The 20,000-nt window shown below is 40.2% G+C and overlaps 1 protein-coding gene across 1 annotated transcript in view; it reads right to left on the bottom strand.

The window, feature by feature from the left end:
* Positions 1–6,223: 6,223 nt before the first annotated feature.
* The window catches only part of NALF2 (NALCN channel auxiliary factor 2), a 195,923-nt gene continuing 182,146 nt past the window's right edge, over positions 6,224–20,000 (bottom strand). Inside the window, exons 2-3 of the mRNA XM_072429248.1 lie at positions 14,802–14,973; positions 6,224–13,766 (exon numbers count right to left, since the gene is read on the bottom strand). Coding sequence (XP_072285349.1) covers positions 13,402–13,766; positions 14,802–14,973 — 537 coding nt within the window. The 3' untranslated portion in view covers positions 6,224–13,401. The remainder of the gene's footprint in view (positions 13,767–14,801; positions 14,974–20,000) is intronic.

Genomic DNA, 20,000 nt, shown 5'->3' with positions numbered 1-20,000 from the left:
CGTTTCATTGTTGTATTTTCTGGGAAAGGAGGGACAAAGGGTGTCCCAGAAAAAGGTTCAGTTTTGTCTGCAACAAGTCACATTCCTGGGAATGCTTTTAACCCAAGGATCCTGGCTGCTTGCCCCCAGCTGTGTACATGCCATTACCAGTCTGTCTTGCCCACAGACAAACAGCTGCTCAGCTTTCTTGACATGACTAATTTTTGCAGACACTGGATTCCTGACTGCTCGTTTTGGGACTCACAGCTCAGTCCCAGTACCACCCCAAGTGCCCCCAACTAAATGACCATATGACTAAATTTGACAACCATATGACTAAAGCATATTTGATGTTAAAAGAATCCCTGACCTCTACCCCTGCATTGGGAATGCCAAATTTCAATGTACCATTTGTTTTCTATGCTAGAGAAAATTGTAAAACCATGTCTGCTGTGCTTGCTCAGATAAATAGAGGTAAATTGAGGCCTGTGGCATATGTCTCTAAGACACTGCCTGTTACTGTGCATGGCATGCCACCCTGTCTGCGTGTGCTGGCGGCATGCGCAATGGCCGTAGAAAGTGTTCCACTTCTAACTTTGGGACACGAGACGATACTTTACACATCCCATGCTGTACTACATTTGCTTAAGAATTTAACCACTCAACACCTAACAGCACAAAGGTTGTCTGGTTATGAAGTTATCCTAACTTTAAGAAAAAGCTGGATGCTTTTTTAGAAGAACAGAATATAACTGGGTATTAAGGCTTTAAAGTAAAAAATAACAGTGACTGTTGATCCAGGAAACATCCGATTGCCTCATGGAATCAGGAAGGATTTTTTTTCCCCTGTTGAAGCAAATTGTACCAGGGTTTTTTTGCCTTTCCCTGGACCAACTATGTCTTATGGGGTTTTATATCCGGGATATGTTTATTTCCCTAGTGGTTGAACTTGGTGGACTTATGTCTTTTTTCAACCTAACCTACTATGTAACTATGTAACTAACATCCACTGCAGGATTAGGTGTAAAATGTGCTCCTGCTACCAGTGGTCCTGTCGCTGTGCTCAATGCCCTCTTAGGTCTTAAAGGGCTGGAGGATGAAGTGCCAGAGTCACACTCATGTATCACTGAAATACATAACACCTCAACACCACATTCCAATTTATCCACAACACCCATTCCTCTAGCAGAAAATGTTTTTGTAGAGGGATCCTGTTCCCAACCCTCTGACAAAACTTCTTTAGCTGGTACAGCTACCAGACACAGTCCTTGAAGCTGCCCCACTCTCTGTTAACTCTTCCCAAGCTGCAGAATTGATAGCGCTTACCAGAGCCTGTGAAATTATGGCAGGAAAAGCTGTAAACCTATTTACTGACGCCCGCTATGCTTTTGGAGTCGTACATGATTTTGGGACCATTTGGCAGCAAATGACGGAAAACCCATTCAGCACTTCGCATTAATTTCAAAACTTTTACAAGCCATTCACCTCTCCAATCAATTAGCCATTGTCAAATGTCAAGCACACATTTCTTCTAATTTCTTCGATGCCAGAGGCAACAGACTAGCAGATTTTCATGCCAAAGCCGCTGCTCCGTCTACCACACCCACCACTAGTCCCCCCGATACCCTTCTGCTTGCCAACCCAGCTTCCACTGAAACCAACACACTTCTAACACAACTACAGTCCTTCGCCACCTCACAGGACATTAAATTCCGGGAAAAGGAAGGATTGACCTGGTCAAAAGGAGGAAAAGTAGGACTACCCCAAATAGCAGTACCCCTCATTGTTTTTCAAATCCATGGTATAGGACACAAAAGCATTAAAACCACAACACAAGAAATAAAGAAACGATTTTGTGCCCAAAATTTAAAGGAACACACACAAGCCATACTTTCTTTACATACTTTAGAAAGGACAAATAGGACCCCGAAAGACAAACTTAGGAAGGCAACTGGAGGGACATTCCAGAAGTGGGACCAATACCTACCAGCAGTACTAGCAGAAATGAGAATGACACCCAATCCTGTTAATAAATCCTGTTAATAAACTGTCATCTTTTCAAACTCTAATGGAAAACTTTTTTCCACCCCCTGGGCTAAAGACTCTTTAATTTTATTGCCCGGGGATCTCCAACAAATCCAAGACCAATATGTAGCTAAACTTATTGAAAAATTGAACAGCAAATACGGAGATATCTTTCTTTTCCTCCCCTTCCAGATCAACTGACGCACCCATTCAAGCCCGGAGACGTAGTGTTGGTTAAAGCTCTGCACAAGCACAAATCCTTGGAGCCGCCCTTTGGACCCTCGGTCACCGTGCAAGCCATCACTAGAACAGCCGTGCTGACCATTGGAAGACCCGCCTTGATACACGCCCGCAAGAGTAAAGAAAGCACCGCCAATCCAGTGCCAGGATGATGCTTCTTGATCCACAAGTACCCGCCCGGATGCTTGTCAGCAGTTTTGGAGCCCTGATGATCATATTCTGCCTTGTTTGGGTCACAACAATTTGCCACTATCACCCTCAAGATTTGCCCTTCGTTTGTCCCCAACCAAGCCATAACCTAAAGAATAACTTTACCCTGTCTATGCACCGGCGAGGACTTATGCGAGTATAGTGACTGGACTGATTTCCAGGGTAACATATGGGAACGTCCTGCCAAAGAAATATATAATAGCTCTAGTTTTTGCTTATCTGATATGCATAGTACTCAAGGTATGTTAACATCTTGATTGATTGCTGTCTCCACTCCAGTCAGCATACTGCTTAGAGTCTTTAGCAATATTAACAATGACATTGAGGCTACTGAAAATGATATACGTTTATCTCATGGCCCGTATAACTTTTGTAATACCTGTCAAACCAATGATTCACCAGAAAAATTCATGATATTTACACACGCTGTAAATATTATCCAGGGATATGTATGTTACCGTATGACTTGTAACCCCTCTGAAATACCCCACTGTAGGATGACAGTACTACGGAAAATCATTCCGCTTCCTCGGGTAATGTATGCCCAAGAACCTAAAACTGTTTATTTGTATGTAAAGGAACAAAGGTACAAGGCCCTTTGTAGTACTTATCCTTTGTTAAAGGATAAAAGGAGGGAAATGTAAGGAGTGGACTTTTACTGAAGCCTGAAGTTTATTTACTTTTTGTGTTTTTGCTATATTTTGTAGATAATTGGGTTGTGTGGAAACTGGCTGTACTCCTTATCAGTAAACTAACATTTGTATCCCCCCTAACCTTGAAACTCCCCTCTCCATTATCTTGAAACATTCCGTGCTCAGCGAAGTTGTTAATTGTATTTTTTGTTATTAACTAACCTCCACCGCGCTGTTTGACTATATAAACTGTGATGTGATAATAAAGCTTTGAGAGTGATTTAACTACATTCTTGAGTTGTGTGTGTTACTCGCTCTCCCAGCGCCGCTGAAAACAGAAGCCATCAGAGAGAGGATAACTGGTCTGGGACTAGCAAGAGATTGCCTTAACAGAAGAACAATAGTTATTGTATATTATATTTTATTTATTCAATTCTAGATCTCTCAACGTTCTTATCCTGATAAAGCGGCATTGACCGTGAAACACGTTCAAGCCATTAAATATATATAGCAATTGAAGTTGCCGTACTGTTAGCTGCTAAATCATTTGATATACTATGGTCCGATCTATGAGCAATATTGATGTTCAGTTTGTGCCGTCTTGGATGTTAAGACAAATGGCATAATCTTTTATTGGTGTTTTTAATATTTTCTAAATAAAAAAATTACTTTTATGTATATTTATTTTATTTATGTGCCAATTAAATCCCCTTTTTTTCCTGCATATTTTGAATTGTTTCAATACTGTGGGGATATGGCAGGCAAATATATGAAGTAAGCAGGTGATCAACTCATCATATCAATTTCAATAACTTTTGCAGTATATTTTGCTAGGACTGCATGTTTTTTTTTTTTTTTTAAAGCGGGAACACTTTTCTCCACGTTCTCCACTTTTGAATTAAGAATAATCTGCCGGCCTTTGATTTTAATGACGTCAGCAATCTAATTTTTAATGTTGCTAATTTGCTCTGCCATGGGTATACCCAGTTGTTGCAGCTTATAATAGGTTGGTAGCTGCATGTTTATTTCTTTAAACCATTGGATTCTCTTTTTGGCTTTCAGAATTCCCTTGTTTATGAAAAAAACCTTTGGTTCTATCTTTCATATCCCCCCACCGCTCCATGATAGGGAATTTTTGTACTTGGTTCCTCCACTTTTTTATGTTAATACATACTCTTTCCTTATTGCAGGATCTTCCAGGAGCTGGGTGTTCAATCTCCAAACTCCTGGGCCTTTGGACAAGACAGGTAAGTGGATTTCTACTTTTAACATGTTATGATCTAAAAATTTTTATCATATAACGACATTTTAGCAGGTGACATGGTCTTACCACAGAAGATAAAATCAATTTGTGACTTGCTAACCGTGCTGCCCCAGGTGTATCCAGGTCTCCTTGGTGTATTTTAGACCACACATCTTGTAATTGTAAGTCCTCTATCATTTGTAGAACTACCAATGGATTTGGCCTGGAAGCAGACAATTGAAATCTCCACTTACTGTATGATCAGAGGAGAAAATCCTGTAAGAAAAGGCTTGATATGATAAAAGAATTCCTCCCATTCCTGTTTTGATGCTGTAGTGTAGACATTTACCAATTTAAACTCTTTCCCCTGGCAGTCGAGAGTGGCCGACAAAGCTCTACTGGGTACTAATTAAAAAAAAAAGGATAATATTTTTACATTGTGACACTTAATGAGTATTCCAACCCCCTTCGCCTTGTTTTAGTTGTCTCCTGACCAGTAGGACGTCCAGGCCTTTTGCAGCTGGGTTGTAATTGGGGTGGTGGTGTTGGTCCTATGTTGCACAGAGAACTGAGATCAGGAACTAATTTGCTTATTAGTCTCAGCACAGCTTCAAGTCACCTTCAGCTGAACACAATCTCAGAACAGGGGATACTGAAACCCCAAGGGAAACCTGATCTCCCCTGCTACTGTAAGCAATGCTTTTGAAAAAGAGGGTGCGCTGACCTGCCGTGCCCTACAACATGGGATTGCCGGCCAGATAATTATCTTCTAACAGATGGATAGGAAGATAGATAGAATATAGACCCTCTCCATGTTCTAGTTCTGTTTCTGGACTTCCTCCTAGTTTTGTATGGTCCCTTGTTGCCCCAAAATGTATGGAATTAATGTGATACTCTCTTTCTAATCTTTCTAATATAATAGTCCCATAAAAATGCTCCACGCCAGTTTTGACCCTACTGACTTTCCTCTGTAAGATTTCATTCGAGGTGATGGTGTAGCTCAGAGTTTCTCAATCAAAAACCCCCCCTAGGTTGCTAGGGGTTCCTAAGGGTACCATGAGCAGGTCAGTTTAAGTGACTCCAATAATCTTTTTGACTATTTGTAAGGGTAACATTTTTACTAATGGTCAGCAATGTAAGAGACATTATTTTTACTAATCACCATACTAATGTACTGTAAGCTTTGGCTATAGTAATTATAGCAGAGGTTCCCTGAAGACCTAAAAGTTATTTCCAGAGTTTTCCCCTCGTCATAAAGGTTGTGAAACACCAATATAGACTTATGCTCTGGTGCCCTTTTCAGGCCTCCCCCTGAAGTGCTGGTTTTGTATGGTTTCTTATTGCAGTATAATGTGTGGAATGGATGTGATACTCTGTATCTTCTTAATATGACTGTCCAATGGTAACACTCCATGCCAGATTTGGCCCTAATGACTTTCCTCAGTGCACTGTGAAGGTTCACTGTTAAAAGTGCAGTTCTAAAATAAATAAGCCTGCTTGAAGACCTATCCTTTCTATATGCACTCCAGCAGTAGATGCATGGCATTTCTTAACAGCGATAACAGCTGACCATGTCAACATATTATGTGTTACAACAGCTACTTGTAGCCTCCATTCGAAGCCTGTGAAAAGGGGACAATGGTATAGCACAACTGGGAATTGTTAGCCTATAACCTGAAGGGTTCTAATATTGAAATGATGTAATGGTGTTATATGACATTTTACCAATTGGTGATTACATCTAATGTAGGCAGTTTACTTCCATAGGGGTACATCAGAACAACATCATGTGCGCTTGGAGGAAAACAGGTTAAAAAGTGAATAGTTGGTGTGTTTGTGCTTTTGGTTGAATGTTCAGTTATCTCCAACACAAGAGAACAAGTCCAGATCAATGTGAAAAATTTATTCAACTGAACCCCAACAATCCATGAAAAAGGAAACACGTGTTATAAAACGATTATCATCAATTGGTAACATTTTATTTCTTTACTGGGTAAAACGGGACAGAAATTGTCTGCACAAAGTACAACAGAACAGAAAGCATTACATGTACAGAAAAGGACTATTAAAACACAGAAATGATTATCATTTTTATTTAAATACAATTCAGTTATAGCATCATCTTTTAAACCATCTCATGAAAATCAAAAGAGGATCTAGTACCAAAAGGTTCTAGAACAATTGAGCACAGTGTATCAAATGACATAGGGAGGAGGAAACATCCACCTCGTCCTTATGACAATGACAGTCTCAAATGATAAGAAAACAAGAGTGTAAGAGGGAGATACAGGTCAGGACCGACAGATAAAGAAGTAGAAGGACCATCAACTTTGCCCCAGCTGGATGGGGAGTCCTTACTGCCGCCCTGCAAGCATGAACCCCAGTGGGGAAACGGTCAAAACAATAGCCATGTTTTATTATTTTTCATATCAATATTGTTTATTTTTTTTAACTTCTCACTTTGTGAAAAGATTTTCCCCTTAAGTCTGATTGTAAAAGACACCTAAAATCCTCACAACATCTTGAGAAGGGTTCAGGCACAAATCAGCCTTCTAGACAGCGCTGGGCAATGTGCATTGTATCATGCCTGAATTTGTACAACTTCCCTTTGCCTCCCCAGAACCATCAGTCTCTACCAATGCTAATTGTTCCCCCTGACAAAATTGATTTTGCAAGATGGTAGAAATGTTATCAATTCCATATAATTAAACTGCTGCCACATCCCCCATTGACTAAATTGTGCAAAAACAAATACTGGGACTTAAATAAATATGCTTTTATCTATATTGCTTTCTTTCTACACTGCCTTTAAATACATATTTGAAAAGACGTCATATAAAAAAACTGAACAGTAACTCCAAATATCTACATTCACTCTTAAATTTATGACCAAATCAATTACAATAATGTCGCAGATGCAAGTATCATGTGTATTTATAAGACAGAGGCCTACAGTGAATGTTGGATATCAAACATGATGTTTCCAACGTGTTTCGCATAAATAAATCTGCTTCATCAGGGAATGATTGTTTAAAAAGAGGAGGAGGAGGTAAGTACTAAAACAAAATACAAAATAAATCAATAATTCAAAATCTTCAAATATAAATAATAATCATAAACAATACATATCAAATGATAATAAAGACATACCAAAGAGAATATCCACTCCTACTTAGACCTGGATGGAAGTGGCACAAGGAGGGGGGGGGGATTGCTGTAATCAGATGGACATCAGTTCCTGGACATACAGTGAGGGAAAGAAGTATTTGATCCCCCGCTGATTTTGTACGTTTTCCCTCTGACAAAGAAATGACCAGTCTATAATTGTAATGGTGGGTTTATTGTAGATGTGAGAGACAAAATAACAACAAAAGAACCCTTAAAAACCCAGTGCTCAAAAGTCAGAGCTTGATGTGCATTGTAATAAGTGAAATATTGATCCCCTATCAACCAGCAAGTATTCAGGCTCCCAGGTGTCTTCGCTGTATGCAGGTAACGAGCTGAGATTAGGAGAACCCTCTGTAAGGGAGTGCTCCTAATCCAAGCTTGTTACAGTACCTGTATAAAAGACACCTGTCCACAGAAGCAATCAATCAATCAGATTCCAAACTAGCCACCATGGCCAAGACCAAAGCACTGTCTATGGATGTCAGGGACAAGATTGTAGACCTACACAAGGCTGGACTGGGCTACAAGACTATCGCCAAGCAGCTTGGTGAGAAGGTGACAACAGTTGGCGCGATAATTCGCAAATGGAAGTAACATAAAATAACTGTCAATCTCCCTTGGTCTGGGGCTCCATGCAAGATCTCCCCTCGTGGAGTTGCAATGATCATGAGAACGGTGACTAAGCAGCCCAGAATTACACGGGGGGAACTTGTCAATGATCTCAGGGCAGCTGGGACCATAGTCACCAAGAAAACAATTGGTAACACACTGCGCCGTGAAGGCCTGAAATGTTGCAGAGCCCGCAAGCTCCCCTTGCTAAAGACAGCACATGTACAGGCCCGTCTGCAGTTTGCCAATGAACATCTGAATGATCCAGAGGAGAACTGGGTGAAAGTCTTGTGGTCAGATGACACCAAAATTGAGCTCTTTGGCATCAACTCAACTAGTCGTGTTTGGAGGAGGAGGAATGCTGCCTATGACCCCAAGAACACCATCCCCACCGTCAAACATGGAGGTGGACACATTATGCCTTGGGGTGTTTTTCTGTTAACTGGACAGGACACCTTCACTGCATCGAAGGGACAATAAACGGAGCCATGTACCATCAAATCGTGGGTGAGCACCTCCTTCCCTCAGCCAGGGCATTGAAAATGGGTCGTGGGACTCCAAGTAGATAAACATATAGGGGAAAGAAAGTTTCCTCTAATAAGGTCAACAAACAATGCCCATGCATGAAAAGAGATCCCTCTATTAGCGTCCAGGATGTAGTGCATCTGACTACAGCAGCCCCACACTATATACTGACCTCCGTCCAGGGTTTATGGGACCCGCGACTCGGCGGGAGAGCTGGGAGTGGCCAGACACTCTTGAATTTGCAAGAATTGTTCTTGCAATGATGCTGAGTATCAATACACACTTGTAGACCATATATCAAGAAACAATAATCGCCTCTGTTGTGCAATGGGTACACTTTAATGCACTTAAAGCATCGGCACCCTTAAACCTTGTCCTGATATGGTAGGGGACTTGACTACACATGTGCAAAGCCACATTTACACCAAAATGACTTTGGTTTACTTTGTATATCCTTTTGTGCACACTGATGGCTCGAGAAACCTTTTTATTTTTTATTTTTTCGTGCATATGTTAAAATATATACATAATATAAAGACAATCCAAAACATAAAAGACAATCCAGGATGCATGTCTCTTATTATTACAGTAGTTACAGTAGTAACTCGCTACCGATGATCACATTTTTTCTTATCATGAAGGAAAGCAGACTAGAAAAGATATAGCATTGTACCGTAATGGCACAGGGTGGCCTTTTTGTATAGCACTTGAACGTTCAATACATCTACCCAGACCTGCAACACAGTTATGCATTATTTTATGAGTCATTAAAAAGTCCTGATGTCAAGTGATACCTGATACTGTAGTTTTTAAACTAGATTTTCCATAGCTAGTAGTCACGTGTGTTAACCAATCCCCAAGGGATGAGTCAAGGTAGGATGTCCAAGAACAGGACATCATGTCCAGTCAATTCAATGGGATAAGAATAAAGAGGATCACCACAGCATACTAGTGTATGTTTCCAGCACTCTGAGGAAACTGCTTGAATAAGCATCAAAAGATCTTCAACATTATGGAACAGGTCTAGGTAAATATGCCTAACTAGTACTGGGTTTACCTTGACCTGAATGATCAGGAACCTTCACAGACATGAAGTCCAAGACATAGTCCAAGTCCATATTGTCCTAGGAGTACTAAGGCTACAATGTTCCCAATTTATCAGAACTTCAAAAGACAAAGAAACTTTCTCACATATCCGGCTTTTCAAGTACATTTTTAAAGTAAAGAATAAAGCAGTTAAACCCCTAAGTATGTCTCACTTTAAGATGAAGAGGAAAAGTTGTGGCCACAAAAACTTGTTGACTTGATACCTTTAGACTTCATTGATATTTTGAGGTCCCCTCATAATATAAAGCAACCAACCCATAATTATTATACTTTCAAATAAGGACTAGACATTGATAGACAACTCAGGATCCAGCTCCTCTTATTAGTGTTTTTAAGTACCAATAGAAATTTGACATTTTCTCACGTTTCTTCATACAATAGTGGGTTTCCCATAGTGGGTTTCCTGATGACAGGGGCAGCGGACTATACTGGGGTTATGTATGATAGAACACTCTCAATAGAAAGCCTATGTAACAAGGTGTCAACATCAGGACACAAATGGGAGACAGGAACTCCTTAATAAAGGAAATTCCTAAACAAAGACCATCATGGTGGGATGACTTTAATGAAAGCTTTAGCTACTTACATCTACATTAAATATGGCTAAAGTCCAGTTAAATCATTAGGTCTTAAAAGCCATTAGACAAAATTGCATAAAATTATAAAAGACACACTGCATTGCATTTCTAAACAAATGGCGTACAAGGCTCTACATCAAAATAAAACTAAATAACTTTCGGAAGGTGTAAAGTTATAAATAACTTTCCTCTCAAATTAGATCTGTAATCTGCATGTGTCATTAAAATAGTTTTTGTTTTTTTCTGCCTTGTCCAGTCACTTCCTGTAATAAGTGATAATGCTCTGATCCTGTCTCCCAGTTGCTCTCAGCAGTGTCACCCCGTCACATGCACCTTTGTTAGAGAATGCCAAGACCCTGTCCTGCTATTAGAAATGCTATGCAGCCACCACTGGTGTGAAGGTCGTACTAAGTTTATTTCCCAGATGTTGGGGGTCACTGGAATGCACAGCGAGTCAGAGAGTCCCTGGCAGTGTCCCCCCAGAACTGCAGTAATTATATCAGCCAGATTATAACGACCCCGTGTCAAAAGTCAGAAAATGTGCAGCAGAGAAAAATTGCACAAGAGTGAGTCTCCTTTTTTTAAGACGCAGCGGGAGGAATTATATATTGTTTCTTAGATTTTCCTTTCCTGTTTAACATTGAACTCTCGGGACGAATACTTGCTGACAATAACATCAGGTGTAAAGTGTAATTTGTCATCCACAAAATAAATGATAAAACTCACCCAAAATATTTAAATCATGTGTTAGTTAGCACAAGTGATGGTCTCCTTTAACTTAAAGCTAAAATTTGCTAATAAATCATATTTATGTTATAAAGTTAATGGCTGAAAGAAAAATATTCTCACTGAGCTCTCCAATATATATGGCTGAAATTGTGGCATATAAGACATCTGCACCAATAAGGAGGACAGTTTTTTTTCCGTGGCTATTGTGTTACTAACAGGTTGGGGTCGCAGATTAATAAAATAGCTCCCGATCATGTACTCCTAGTTCTGTGAACGTAGTAACTCTGAGAGCTGGGGTGTCAGATAGATGATTTGGAACCAATTGGCATGGTTGGCATGATTGGTGATCACTATGAAAGCAGATAATCATAATTATAAATCACAAATTTGATTACATTTGTACTAATATGTAATTATAAAGACTGGCATTATAATGCATTTATTTTGAATTGTATTGCTGCTTCAGGTTGACTAGAGCTTGTTGGCATTCATTAATGAAAGTGCAGATTTAGTTAGTTTGAACAGTTTTTTAAATGGCACCATCATTGTAAAAACTATAGGAGATTTTAGTGATTGAGTTTACATCTACATAAATATAGGTACCTGACCTTATGCAAAAATGCCAGTTCCCCACTCATGTAGTCTCTGCAGATCAAAAAAAATGAAGAAAAGTCAGAAGTCCATATCCACATACTAGTTCCCTGTCAGAAGGTCAGCAAGCTAACAATAAAGGCACCGTAACAATAGCAGCCAACATGCCTTTTTATCATCTACTTCAGTATTTCTCAACTAGGGTTCTCCCACATGTTGGGATGGGTTCCTTAAGCAGTGAGCAGAAGACATGGGTTGAACTCTTACCTAATGGTGCTCTCCTACGTCTGGCACCAACGCTACTGGCCACTACTGTCAAGTGGACAAAGTACAGTGAGCTAGAGATAAAATCGGTAGGGGTACCCTGAGACCTAAACACTATTTTGAGGATTCCTGTGATGTACAAATGTTTATAAGCACTATGTCCAAAATGGGGGTCTCCAGTGGGACTAGCCGGGTTAAATATTAATGCAACCCTAGTTTGCTCATTCCAGTTAAATGATAACATAAAACAGGTATTTTGAAGTACTTGTGAATGAAAATTTACCATTCCATATGGAACACTGGACACAATTTGAATGTATCTTCTCTATTACTATCATCTAAAAAGTGTTATGGCAAGCTAATATTTTGTGTTGAAGATGATGAAAGGCTGAAATATGCACCAGCTATTTGTCATGGAGACTTAGAAAGTCTAATTTAGCTCCAAATCAAGGACCTATGAGGAGAGGAACCAGGCCAGAGGATCCACCAGCAAAGTTCAACAAGAAGCGTGTGTGTAATGGAGCCCATCACCATCCTCTCCCACTCGAGGTGGACTGACCATAACCATATTTTGACAACCCGTAACTCTCCATCTTTTCTGAATTCTCTAATCGATGCAGGTTTCTCTTGTGGTGGTTCTGAGTTCTGTAGATCTGTGTAAAAGCAACATTCTATTTAATATCTGTTCCCTAGCACTCAGACATTATGCTGGTATGGCACCCTAAAAAGTACGATTATCTCAACAGAATTAATAAATATTATCCCTTTTTTAAAAAAAATAAAATAAATGAAACTAACTATTTTACATGTGTAATATCTCAAATGATTCACTTTTTAAATTTCTTGCACAATCTGATTTTGTGGCTAGTAAAGCCTGTCAATTTGTAACCAGCGATTACGGTAACTTTCTACCTGATAGCTGTATCGTAATAACATCTACGCTGGATACCTTAATTCATCACATCTCCATTTTGCTTGTAAACCTGGCATGACAATGTTAGCATATATAGTTTTTTGGTCACTTGGCCAAACTGCTTAATAAACAGACTGGTTTTTCAAACAGCATGACCAAGAATACTTTCAGGGTAGCAATAGAGCACTTAGCGTCTATTACAAGTAAGGCTCACTGGTAGGTAATACAGTTACCAGCGGGCTCTTCCTACTGTGAATTTCACTGATCACAGAGTGACGCATATTAGCTGGCCAGGCATTCTCTTCACACCTGTGTTAATAATACCGGACCACCCCAATCTTACTCTGCCTCATGTACGCAACTGTTCAACACAAGCATCATTTCAAGGCCATTGACACAGAACCCTTCTCGAAGTCGTGTCTCACTGGCCCTCCTGCATGACTTGTCGTGTTTTCACTATGCTGTGTCATGGTTGACTGCAGCCGCCAAGGGAGATCTTTCCTTCACCTTTGGTCGCAGAAAAGGAACAACCCTTTAGAAAGACTTATTTCAACCTTCTGAGTTTTTCTAGAAAGCACTTCTGCATGTTCATTCTTCACGTGCTGGCGTTTCATCCATGCTTAGCATGGCATTTTGCACAGCTGAGAATGAGGTCATGGTGTGAAGCAACATCAGCACCAACACACACAGCTTTAGTCTGGTGTTTCCGAGACGAGATCCTGCTGAGACCGGCAGCAAAGACGGTTTGTGATGGTGATGGTACGGATGCAAGTAATGGTGCCTATGGTGGGGTTGCTGGTAGTGGTGACTGGGAGGTTGATAGTACATGGATTGGGAGTTCAGAGATTTGGCTAATGTGTTGTGGGCACCACTCCCCGAGCTCCTACAGGAGTGCCATCGGACATCACAACAAACCGCCTCTGTGTTAGACATATGGTTTTCTAGCAGATCTGCTGCAAATAGAGAAGAGAAAAATATTCAGTAAATGTATAAATATGCTGAGAAGAATATTCCTCCCTTCTAAAATAATTTTTGCATTACAAAAATACAATATATGGCTGAAAGTCTTCTAGGACATACCATTCCAAAAGCCAGGGCCATTACTCTAGAGGTGCCATCTCACCCATGGCCATTATTATGGTGTTGCTCCCCCATCCATGACCAATATAATGGAGTTGCCCCCCCCCCCCCAACATCCATAGCCATTATGGAGTCCCCCCTTTATCTATAACCATTAATATGGTGTTGTCCCCTATAATATCATTCACTCCAGGAAGACCTAATACATAACATTTTGGAGGGTGTCGGTGGGAATTTGCCCCATTTCTCAGGTCAGGTACTGATGTTGGATGACAAGACCTGGCTCACCATTCCAATTCATCCCAAGGGAGGTCAGTAGAGTTGAGGTCAGGGCTCTGTGCAGGACACTCGAGTTCCCCGACACCAAACTGGTCCCACCATGTCTTTATGGAGCTGGCTTTGTACACAGGGCGACAGTCATGGGGGAACAGAAAAAGGGTCTTAACCAAACTGTGACCACAAGGCTGGAAGAGCACAATTGTCTAAAATGTCCTAATGAACTTAATAGTTCAGAGCTGGGTCCTAACACTGTAGGCCATATAGTTTGGTGTGATGGTCAGGTGTTTACATTCTGCATTAGGGAGTGCTGGTACTGGCAGTATCCTCAGCTTAAAAACTTGGCAAAAAATTTAGAAAAAAATATTTGCTCAAGAAAACTGTATATAATGAGTAAAAAAAAGGCAGTCAGGTTCGGTTCAGGTCAGCTTGACTTCACTGAGAATTTTACATCCTGACTAAATAGCTAACCTCTCAGCCCCCTTTGTGGCCATGGCAAAATGGTCTACTCAGCCCTGTGCACAGACAACTCTGGAAGAAGAAGGTTATCTATGAGGGTTTCATCATGATATATTGCGTATTTTGTGAGCTCATATTTATTTCTCATTTAATTCTCACCCCTATTCTCTTACCTGAACAAATGAAGCCAGGTAATCCTCCATATATCAGGTCGTCATTGTCAGGTAGTATAAAGGGACAGCGGGTTTGCACCTCCAGGCAATACTGCTTGCAAGGAATGCCATTGCGACACTGTCGTTGTGTAACATTGAAATACTCTGAGCACAACCAGGCCTTGTAGACAGCCTGAGGGGAAAGAAGAACATGAGAGATGTTGTTACAGCATGATAATTATATTTAATAATAACAAAATTTATAATATTTACAAAATCAATGATTTTGTTTGAAAATGATAATGCAAAAAAAATACTTTATGGATAAACTTTTGTTGACGTCTAATTACACCTATAGGAGCTTGTTGGACAGCTCATTGCAAAACCATACCCATTACCATACAGAACTCCCCTCATGGCCAATAATATTGGGTTGCTGCTCCTGTTTGTTTTTACAACCTCTACTCTTCTGGGAGTCTTTCCACAAGATTTTGGAGGCTGTCTGTGGAGTTTTCCCCATGTGTGAGGTCAAGTACTGATGTTGGCTCACCATTACAATTTATCAAGGTGTTCAGTAGGGTTGAGGTCAGGGCTCTGTGCACGACACACCAAACTAGTGACACCATGGCCCTGATTCATCAATGAAATCCGCGCTCGCTGGAAGCGCGAAAGTACGGGCGGTTTCCCGCGGTCCGGAGTCGAGTGCGCTCGTACACTCGCCTCCTCACTGCCAGCTGAATTCCTGCCTTGATAATAATGAGCAATAGGGGTCGCGAATCTGCCAATCAAGGCGATTAGATTTCAGCTGCGCGATTAAGGAGGATCTGTTAAGCTCAATGGTGAGATCATAGCAATTAATTAGCACACACCTGCTCTCTGTTCTGTGCGTATCTACAGTCCATTACAGGTCAATTAGAATCTTTAATGCTTCATTAGATTAGAAAGAATGATTTTTTAGGGGAACAGTGACTTTTAATGCAAGCTCGCCAGTGTAAAGCTGCCGGAGATGTGCGACTCCGGACGCGAGCTTTTTCAGTTGCTGAATTTCGCGACGGCTTTCGGATCGCGAATACGAATGCGCGAGCGAGCGTCCGATTCTGCTTGATGAGTTAGGGCCCATGTCTTTATGGAGCTGGAACCCTGGATAGATTCTTTAGTGCATCTGGCTAATAGAGTTTATATGGCACGCAATGTGTTCTGTTTACTCCACCCCACTCCTACATTTTATAAATGTATTCATTTATAAATCGCATGCTGGAGCATGGAACCTGATGTGTCCTATACAGCCTTCAATGCTAAACAGAACACTTCATTAATAGAGGCAAAGTCATTAGCACACTGGTTGAAGGCTCATTCACAAAAACAGACCTGGGGATGGCATGGAGGCTGGATATGTGCTTCTTTTTAGTGTATCAATACAAAGTATGTATATATATGACACTAACTGTCCCTCAAACGGGCTCACAATCTAATGTCCCCACAATCGTCATATATATATATATCTATCTATCTATAAATGTACTGTTTATTTAAATTTCTTTTGTTCATACAAAGGATTTATTGTTACTCTATGACATTTTTTTTACAGTAAAACATTTGAAAATTAATCAAGCAACCGGCTAAGGTAAAAACTTACACTTAAAGCTTTTCCTGGAGTGTTCAGTGTTAAGACAATCCCTCCGAATGCTCAAACAATAGTCAGCCATCATATGTACATCTCATCTACCCTGATACCGTCCTTCCATGTCCTTCAAATCTTGGTGGAATCGTTCACCTTGCTCATCACTGACTGCACCAAGATTTTCTGGGAAGTTAAAGAGATGGCTATGCAGCAAATGCACCTTGATGCTCATATTGTAACCAAGTATTTTGTAGCTCTCCAAGAGTTTCTGGACAATTTCTGTATAATTATTTGCTTGTGTATTTCCAAGAAATTTCTTGACAATGGCTTTGGTTTCAACGTTTTTTATTGAAGTTTTAAAGAAAAAGCATGAACAAAATACATAATAAACAATAAAAAGATAGAAACATGTACTTTTACATAATATATATGTAGGGGACTGACGTTTTCTATCTGCTTTCTGAGTTGTACCTTTGTAAATTGCAAATAAAGTTGTTGAAGTGTTTCCTGCCCCTGATAGTGGCCTTAGAAACCCCATCAGAGATCACTTAGGAAATGCAGGAAGTTTATATTACTGTTATTATTTCTGGTTAATGTCCCAGGAAGGGAGCCCCTCTGCTAACAGAGACCCTGTCCTGGGTGGAGGCACTGCCAACTTTATTATTATCCTCACTCTTCCACATAGCGAAGGCCCAGGATCCTCTTTGTTATCTACAGGTTAGCGCCATAGCCTGCTAACCTCCATTTACATGACCCCCCCCCCCATAACAGGGCTACATATAAATAACAGTACAGTCAGTAATGTAAAAACTCTATGACCTTAGGTAACAACATTAATCTCTGTATTACCTGGTTGTTTTTTTACTGAAAACAGCTAATACAAAACTGATATTCAAGGCTTACAACGAGGTAAATAGCAGCTGGTATTCTCAACCATATTAAGGACATTTGTATTGTTCACAGCAATGAAAAACAAGGGAAAATAGGGGGAAGGGTAGGTTGGGGGAAAAATGTGTCCGGTCCAATGAAACTTATTTCAGCAATGATTTGCCAGGGATCTCTGGTGATAGTTTTCAGGAATGGTTTGAATACTCGTCCCAAAAATGGAATTATAAATGGACATGTCCACCATACATGCAGTTCGGTGCCTAGTTCCCCACAACCTCTGAAACAGAGACCGGAATGATGTGGAGAGAAATGTTTCAACCTGGCTGGGACCATGTACCATCTCATCATTACTTTAAATAGTGACTCCATTGTGGTGACATTCGGTGAACAAGTCATTACTTTAGCCCACATATTGAACCATTCTGTGTCCATTTTGTTACCTTTCAAATCTTTCTCCCATTGCACCTTGTATGAGTGGAAATTAGCGCATGTGACTGTGTTTAGTTCAGTGTACAAAATGGAGAACAGTTTCAGTTTTCAGGGTCATTGGTGTTCTAAGATAGATATGTTCCAGAACTGATAATTTAGAAATTCCATTATTTATTAGGGAGGAGATGCTTCAGCTGGATATACCTGAATAGTTTCGAGCCGGGGGCAGGATGCATACCATTAATAGTGTCCCAGATCAAGACACCAGTTTTTCCCAGTAGAGAATGAACTGTACTGAAACCATTATCTACCCACCATTGAAAGGCTCTGGGTGATTCCAACCCTGGTAGAAAAAGAGGATTGCATTGTATTGACAGTAATGGCAAATGTGGGAATAACAGACCACATTTGATTCCGTCACAAACTCTTAAGATCTGTTGAAAATGAAAACCAATCAGAGGGCGAGACTTGGGAGGGAGCCACGAGACTATCCTAGGATCCACAGGATTACAGTAAAAGGATTCAATGTGGACCCAAAGCGGGGTCGCGGTACCCGCATATAAACTGATAATAGGAGCTATTTGGGCAGCTTGGTAGTATTTGAGTATGTTTGGGACTCCCAGTCCACCTTGTTTCTTGTGTGCAAACAGAGTTTTGTGAGCGATTCTCAACTTTTTATTAGCCCAAATGAACAAAGATAATTGTTTCTAGAAAGAACATATAAACGTTGCAGGGATCAGAATGGGAAGGGTGCGGAAATAGTATAATAGTCTGGGCAGAACAATCATAATAAATGAGTTTACTCTTTCTATCCACAATATTGGGTGGGCATTCCAGGATCTCAATATTGACTTAATTTGTTGGAATAGTGGTGTATAGTTAGAATGGAACAAAGATTCAGGTGTCCACGAAGAGTCACACGAATTCCCAAATAATCCAAATAACTTTGTACCCATTGAAATTTGAAAGAAGACTGCAATAAAAGCCTTGTTGCGCTAGAGAGGTTCAAATAGAGTACTGTGGATTTCCCTTCGTCAATCGTTAACCCTGATATGTGTGCAAATTTGTGCAATATAGCTAGTAAATTGGGAAGTGAGATGTTGGGCTGTGTGAGTGTTAATAGTATATCATCTGTGAACAAAGTAAGTTTATGAGACGTACATTTACTTCAATACCATGGATGTCAGGGCTGGACCATATCTGATGAGCTAGGGGTTCCAAGGCTAGAACAAAAAGTAAAGGGGAGAGAGGCCACCCCTGTCTAGTACCTTGAAAAATCAGAAAGGGTGAGGAATAATATGTTGAATATTTGAATCCCCATCCAGCAAGCAGATAAAACAGGTATTCCCAGGAGAGGGAATCAAAAGCTTTAATAATATCTAAAGCTAGCAGCATACCCTGTAATTTCCTTTGTTGGACTAGATGTGTCAAACTGATAACTGTGCGGGTACCATCTGGGGCTTGCCGGCCCGGCCCAAATCCCGCTTGGTCTTTGTGTACAAGAGTCGCTAAGAAAAAATTGAGTCTAGTTGTTAAAACTTTTGTGAGACGTTTAAAATCTATATTTAGTAACGATATGGGTCTATAATTCAGTGGGTCTAGGGAATCTTTACAGGTTTTGTAATCATAGAGATCTGAGCCAATAGCGACCAGTTAAGATGATCTGGATGTTTCCTAAGGAAATTAAAGTGGTTAGCCAGATGAAGGGCTAATATATGAGAAAACATTTTATAATAGCTAGCTGTGAACCAATCTGGACCAGGGGATTTGTTTGATTTAAGTGTCCTTATGGCCGCTAATAACTCGGTGACGGTAATATCAGCTTCCATTTTCTCAATTATACCATCAGTTAAAGTGGTAAATGTTAAGTTTGCAAATAATTCATCAGCTTTCTGCTTATAAAAACCTTGCGGTTCCGCATAGAGTTTAGTGAGAACTTGTTTAAAGTTGTCCACAATACTGAAGGGTTATCAGAAACAACTCCATAAGGGAGTTTGATCGGATGTGATGTGATCTGGTAGGTGTATTATTTAGTAGTCTCACTAGCATGGGGCCTGGTTTGTTAGCTCTGGCATACAAATTTCTTTTAGACCATCTCAACTGTTTCTCTACCTGATAATCTAATAAGAGATTTACAGTTAGGTCCATAAATATTTGGACAGAGACAACGTTTTTCTAATTTTGGTTCTGTACATTACTACAATTAATTTTAAATGAAACAACTCAGATGCGGTTGAACTGCAGACTTTCAGCTTTAATTCAGTGGGTTGAACAAAAAGATT

This window comes from Pyxicephalus adspersus, chromosome W, assembly GCF_032062135.1.
Source record: "Pyxicephalus adspersus chromosome W, UCB_Pads_2.0, whole genome shotgun sequence".
Taxonomy (NCBI): domain Eukaryota; kingdom Metazoa; phylum Chordata; class Amphibia; order Anura; family Pyxicephalidae; genus Pyxicephalus; species Pyxicephalus adspersus.
This window is presented reverse-complemented; position numbering and strand designations above follow the sequence as displayed.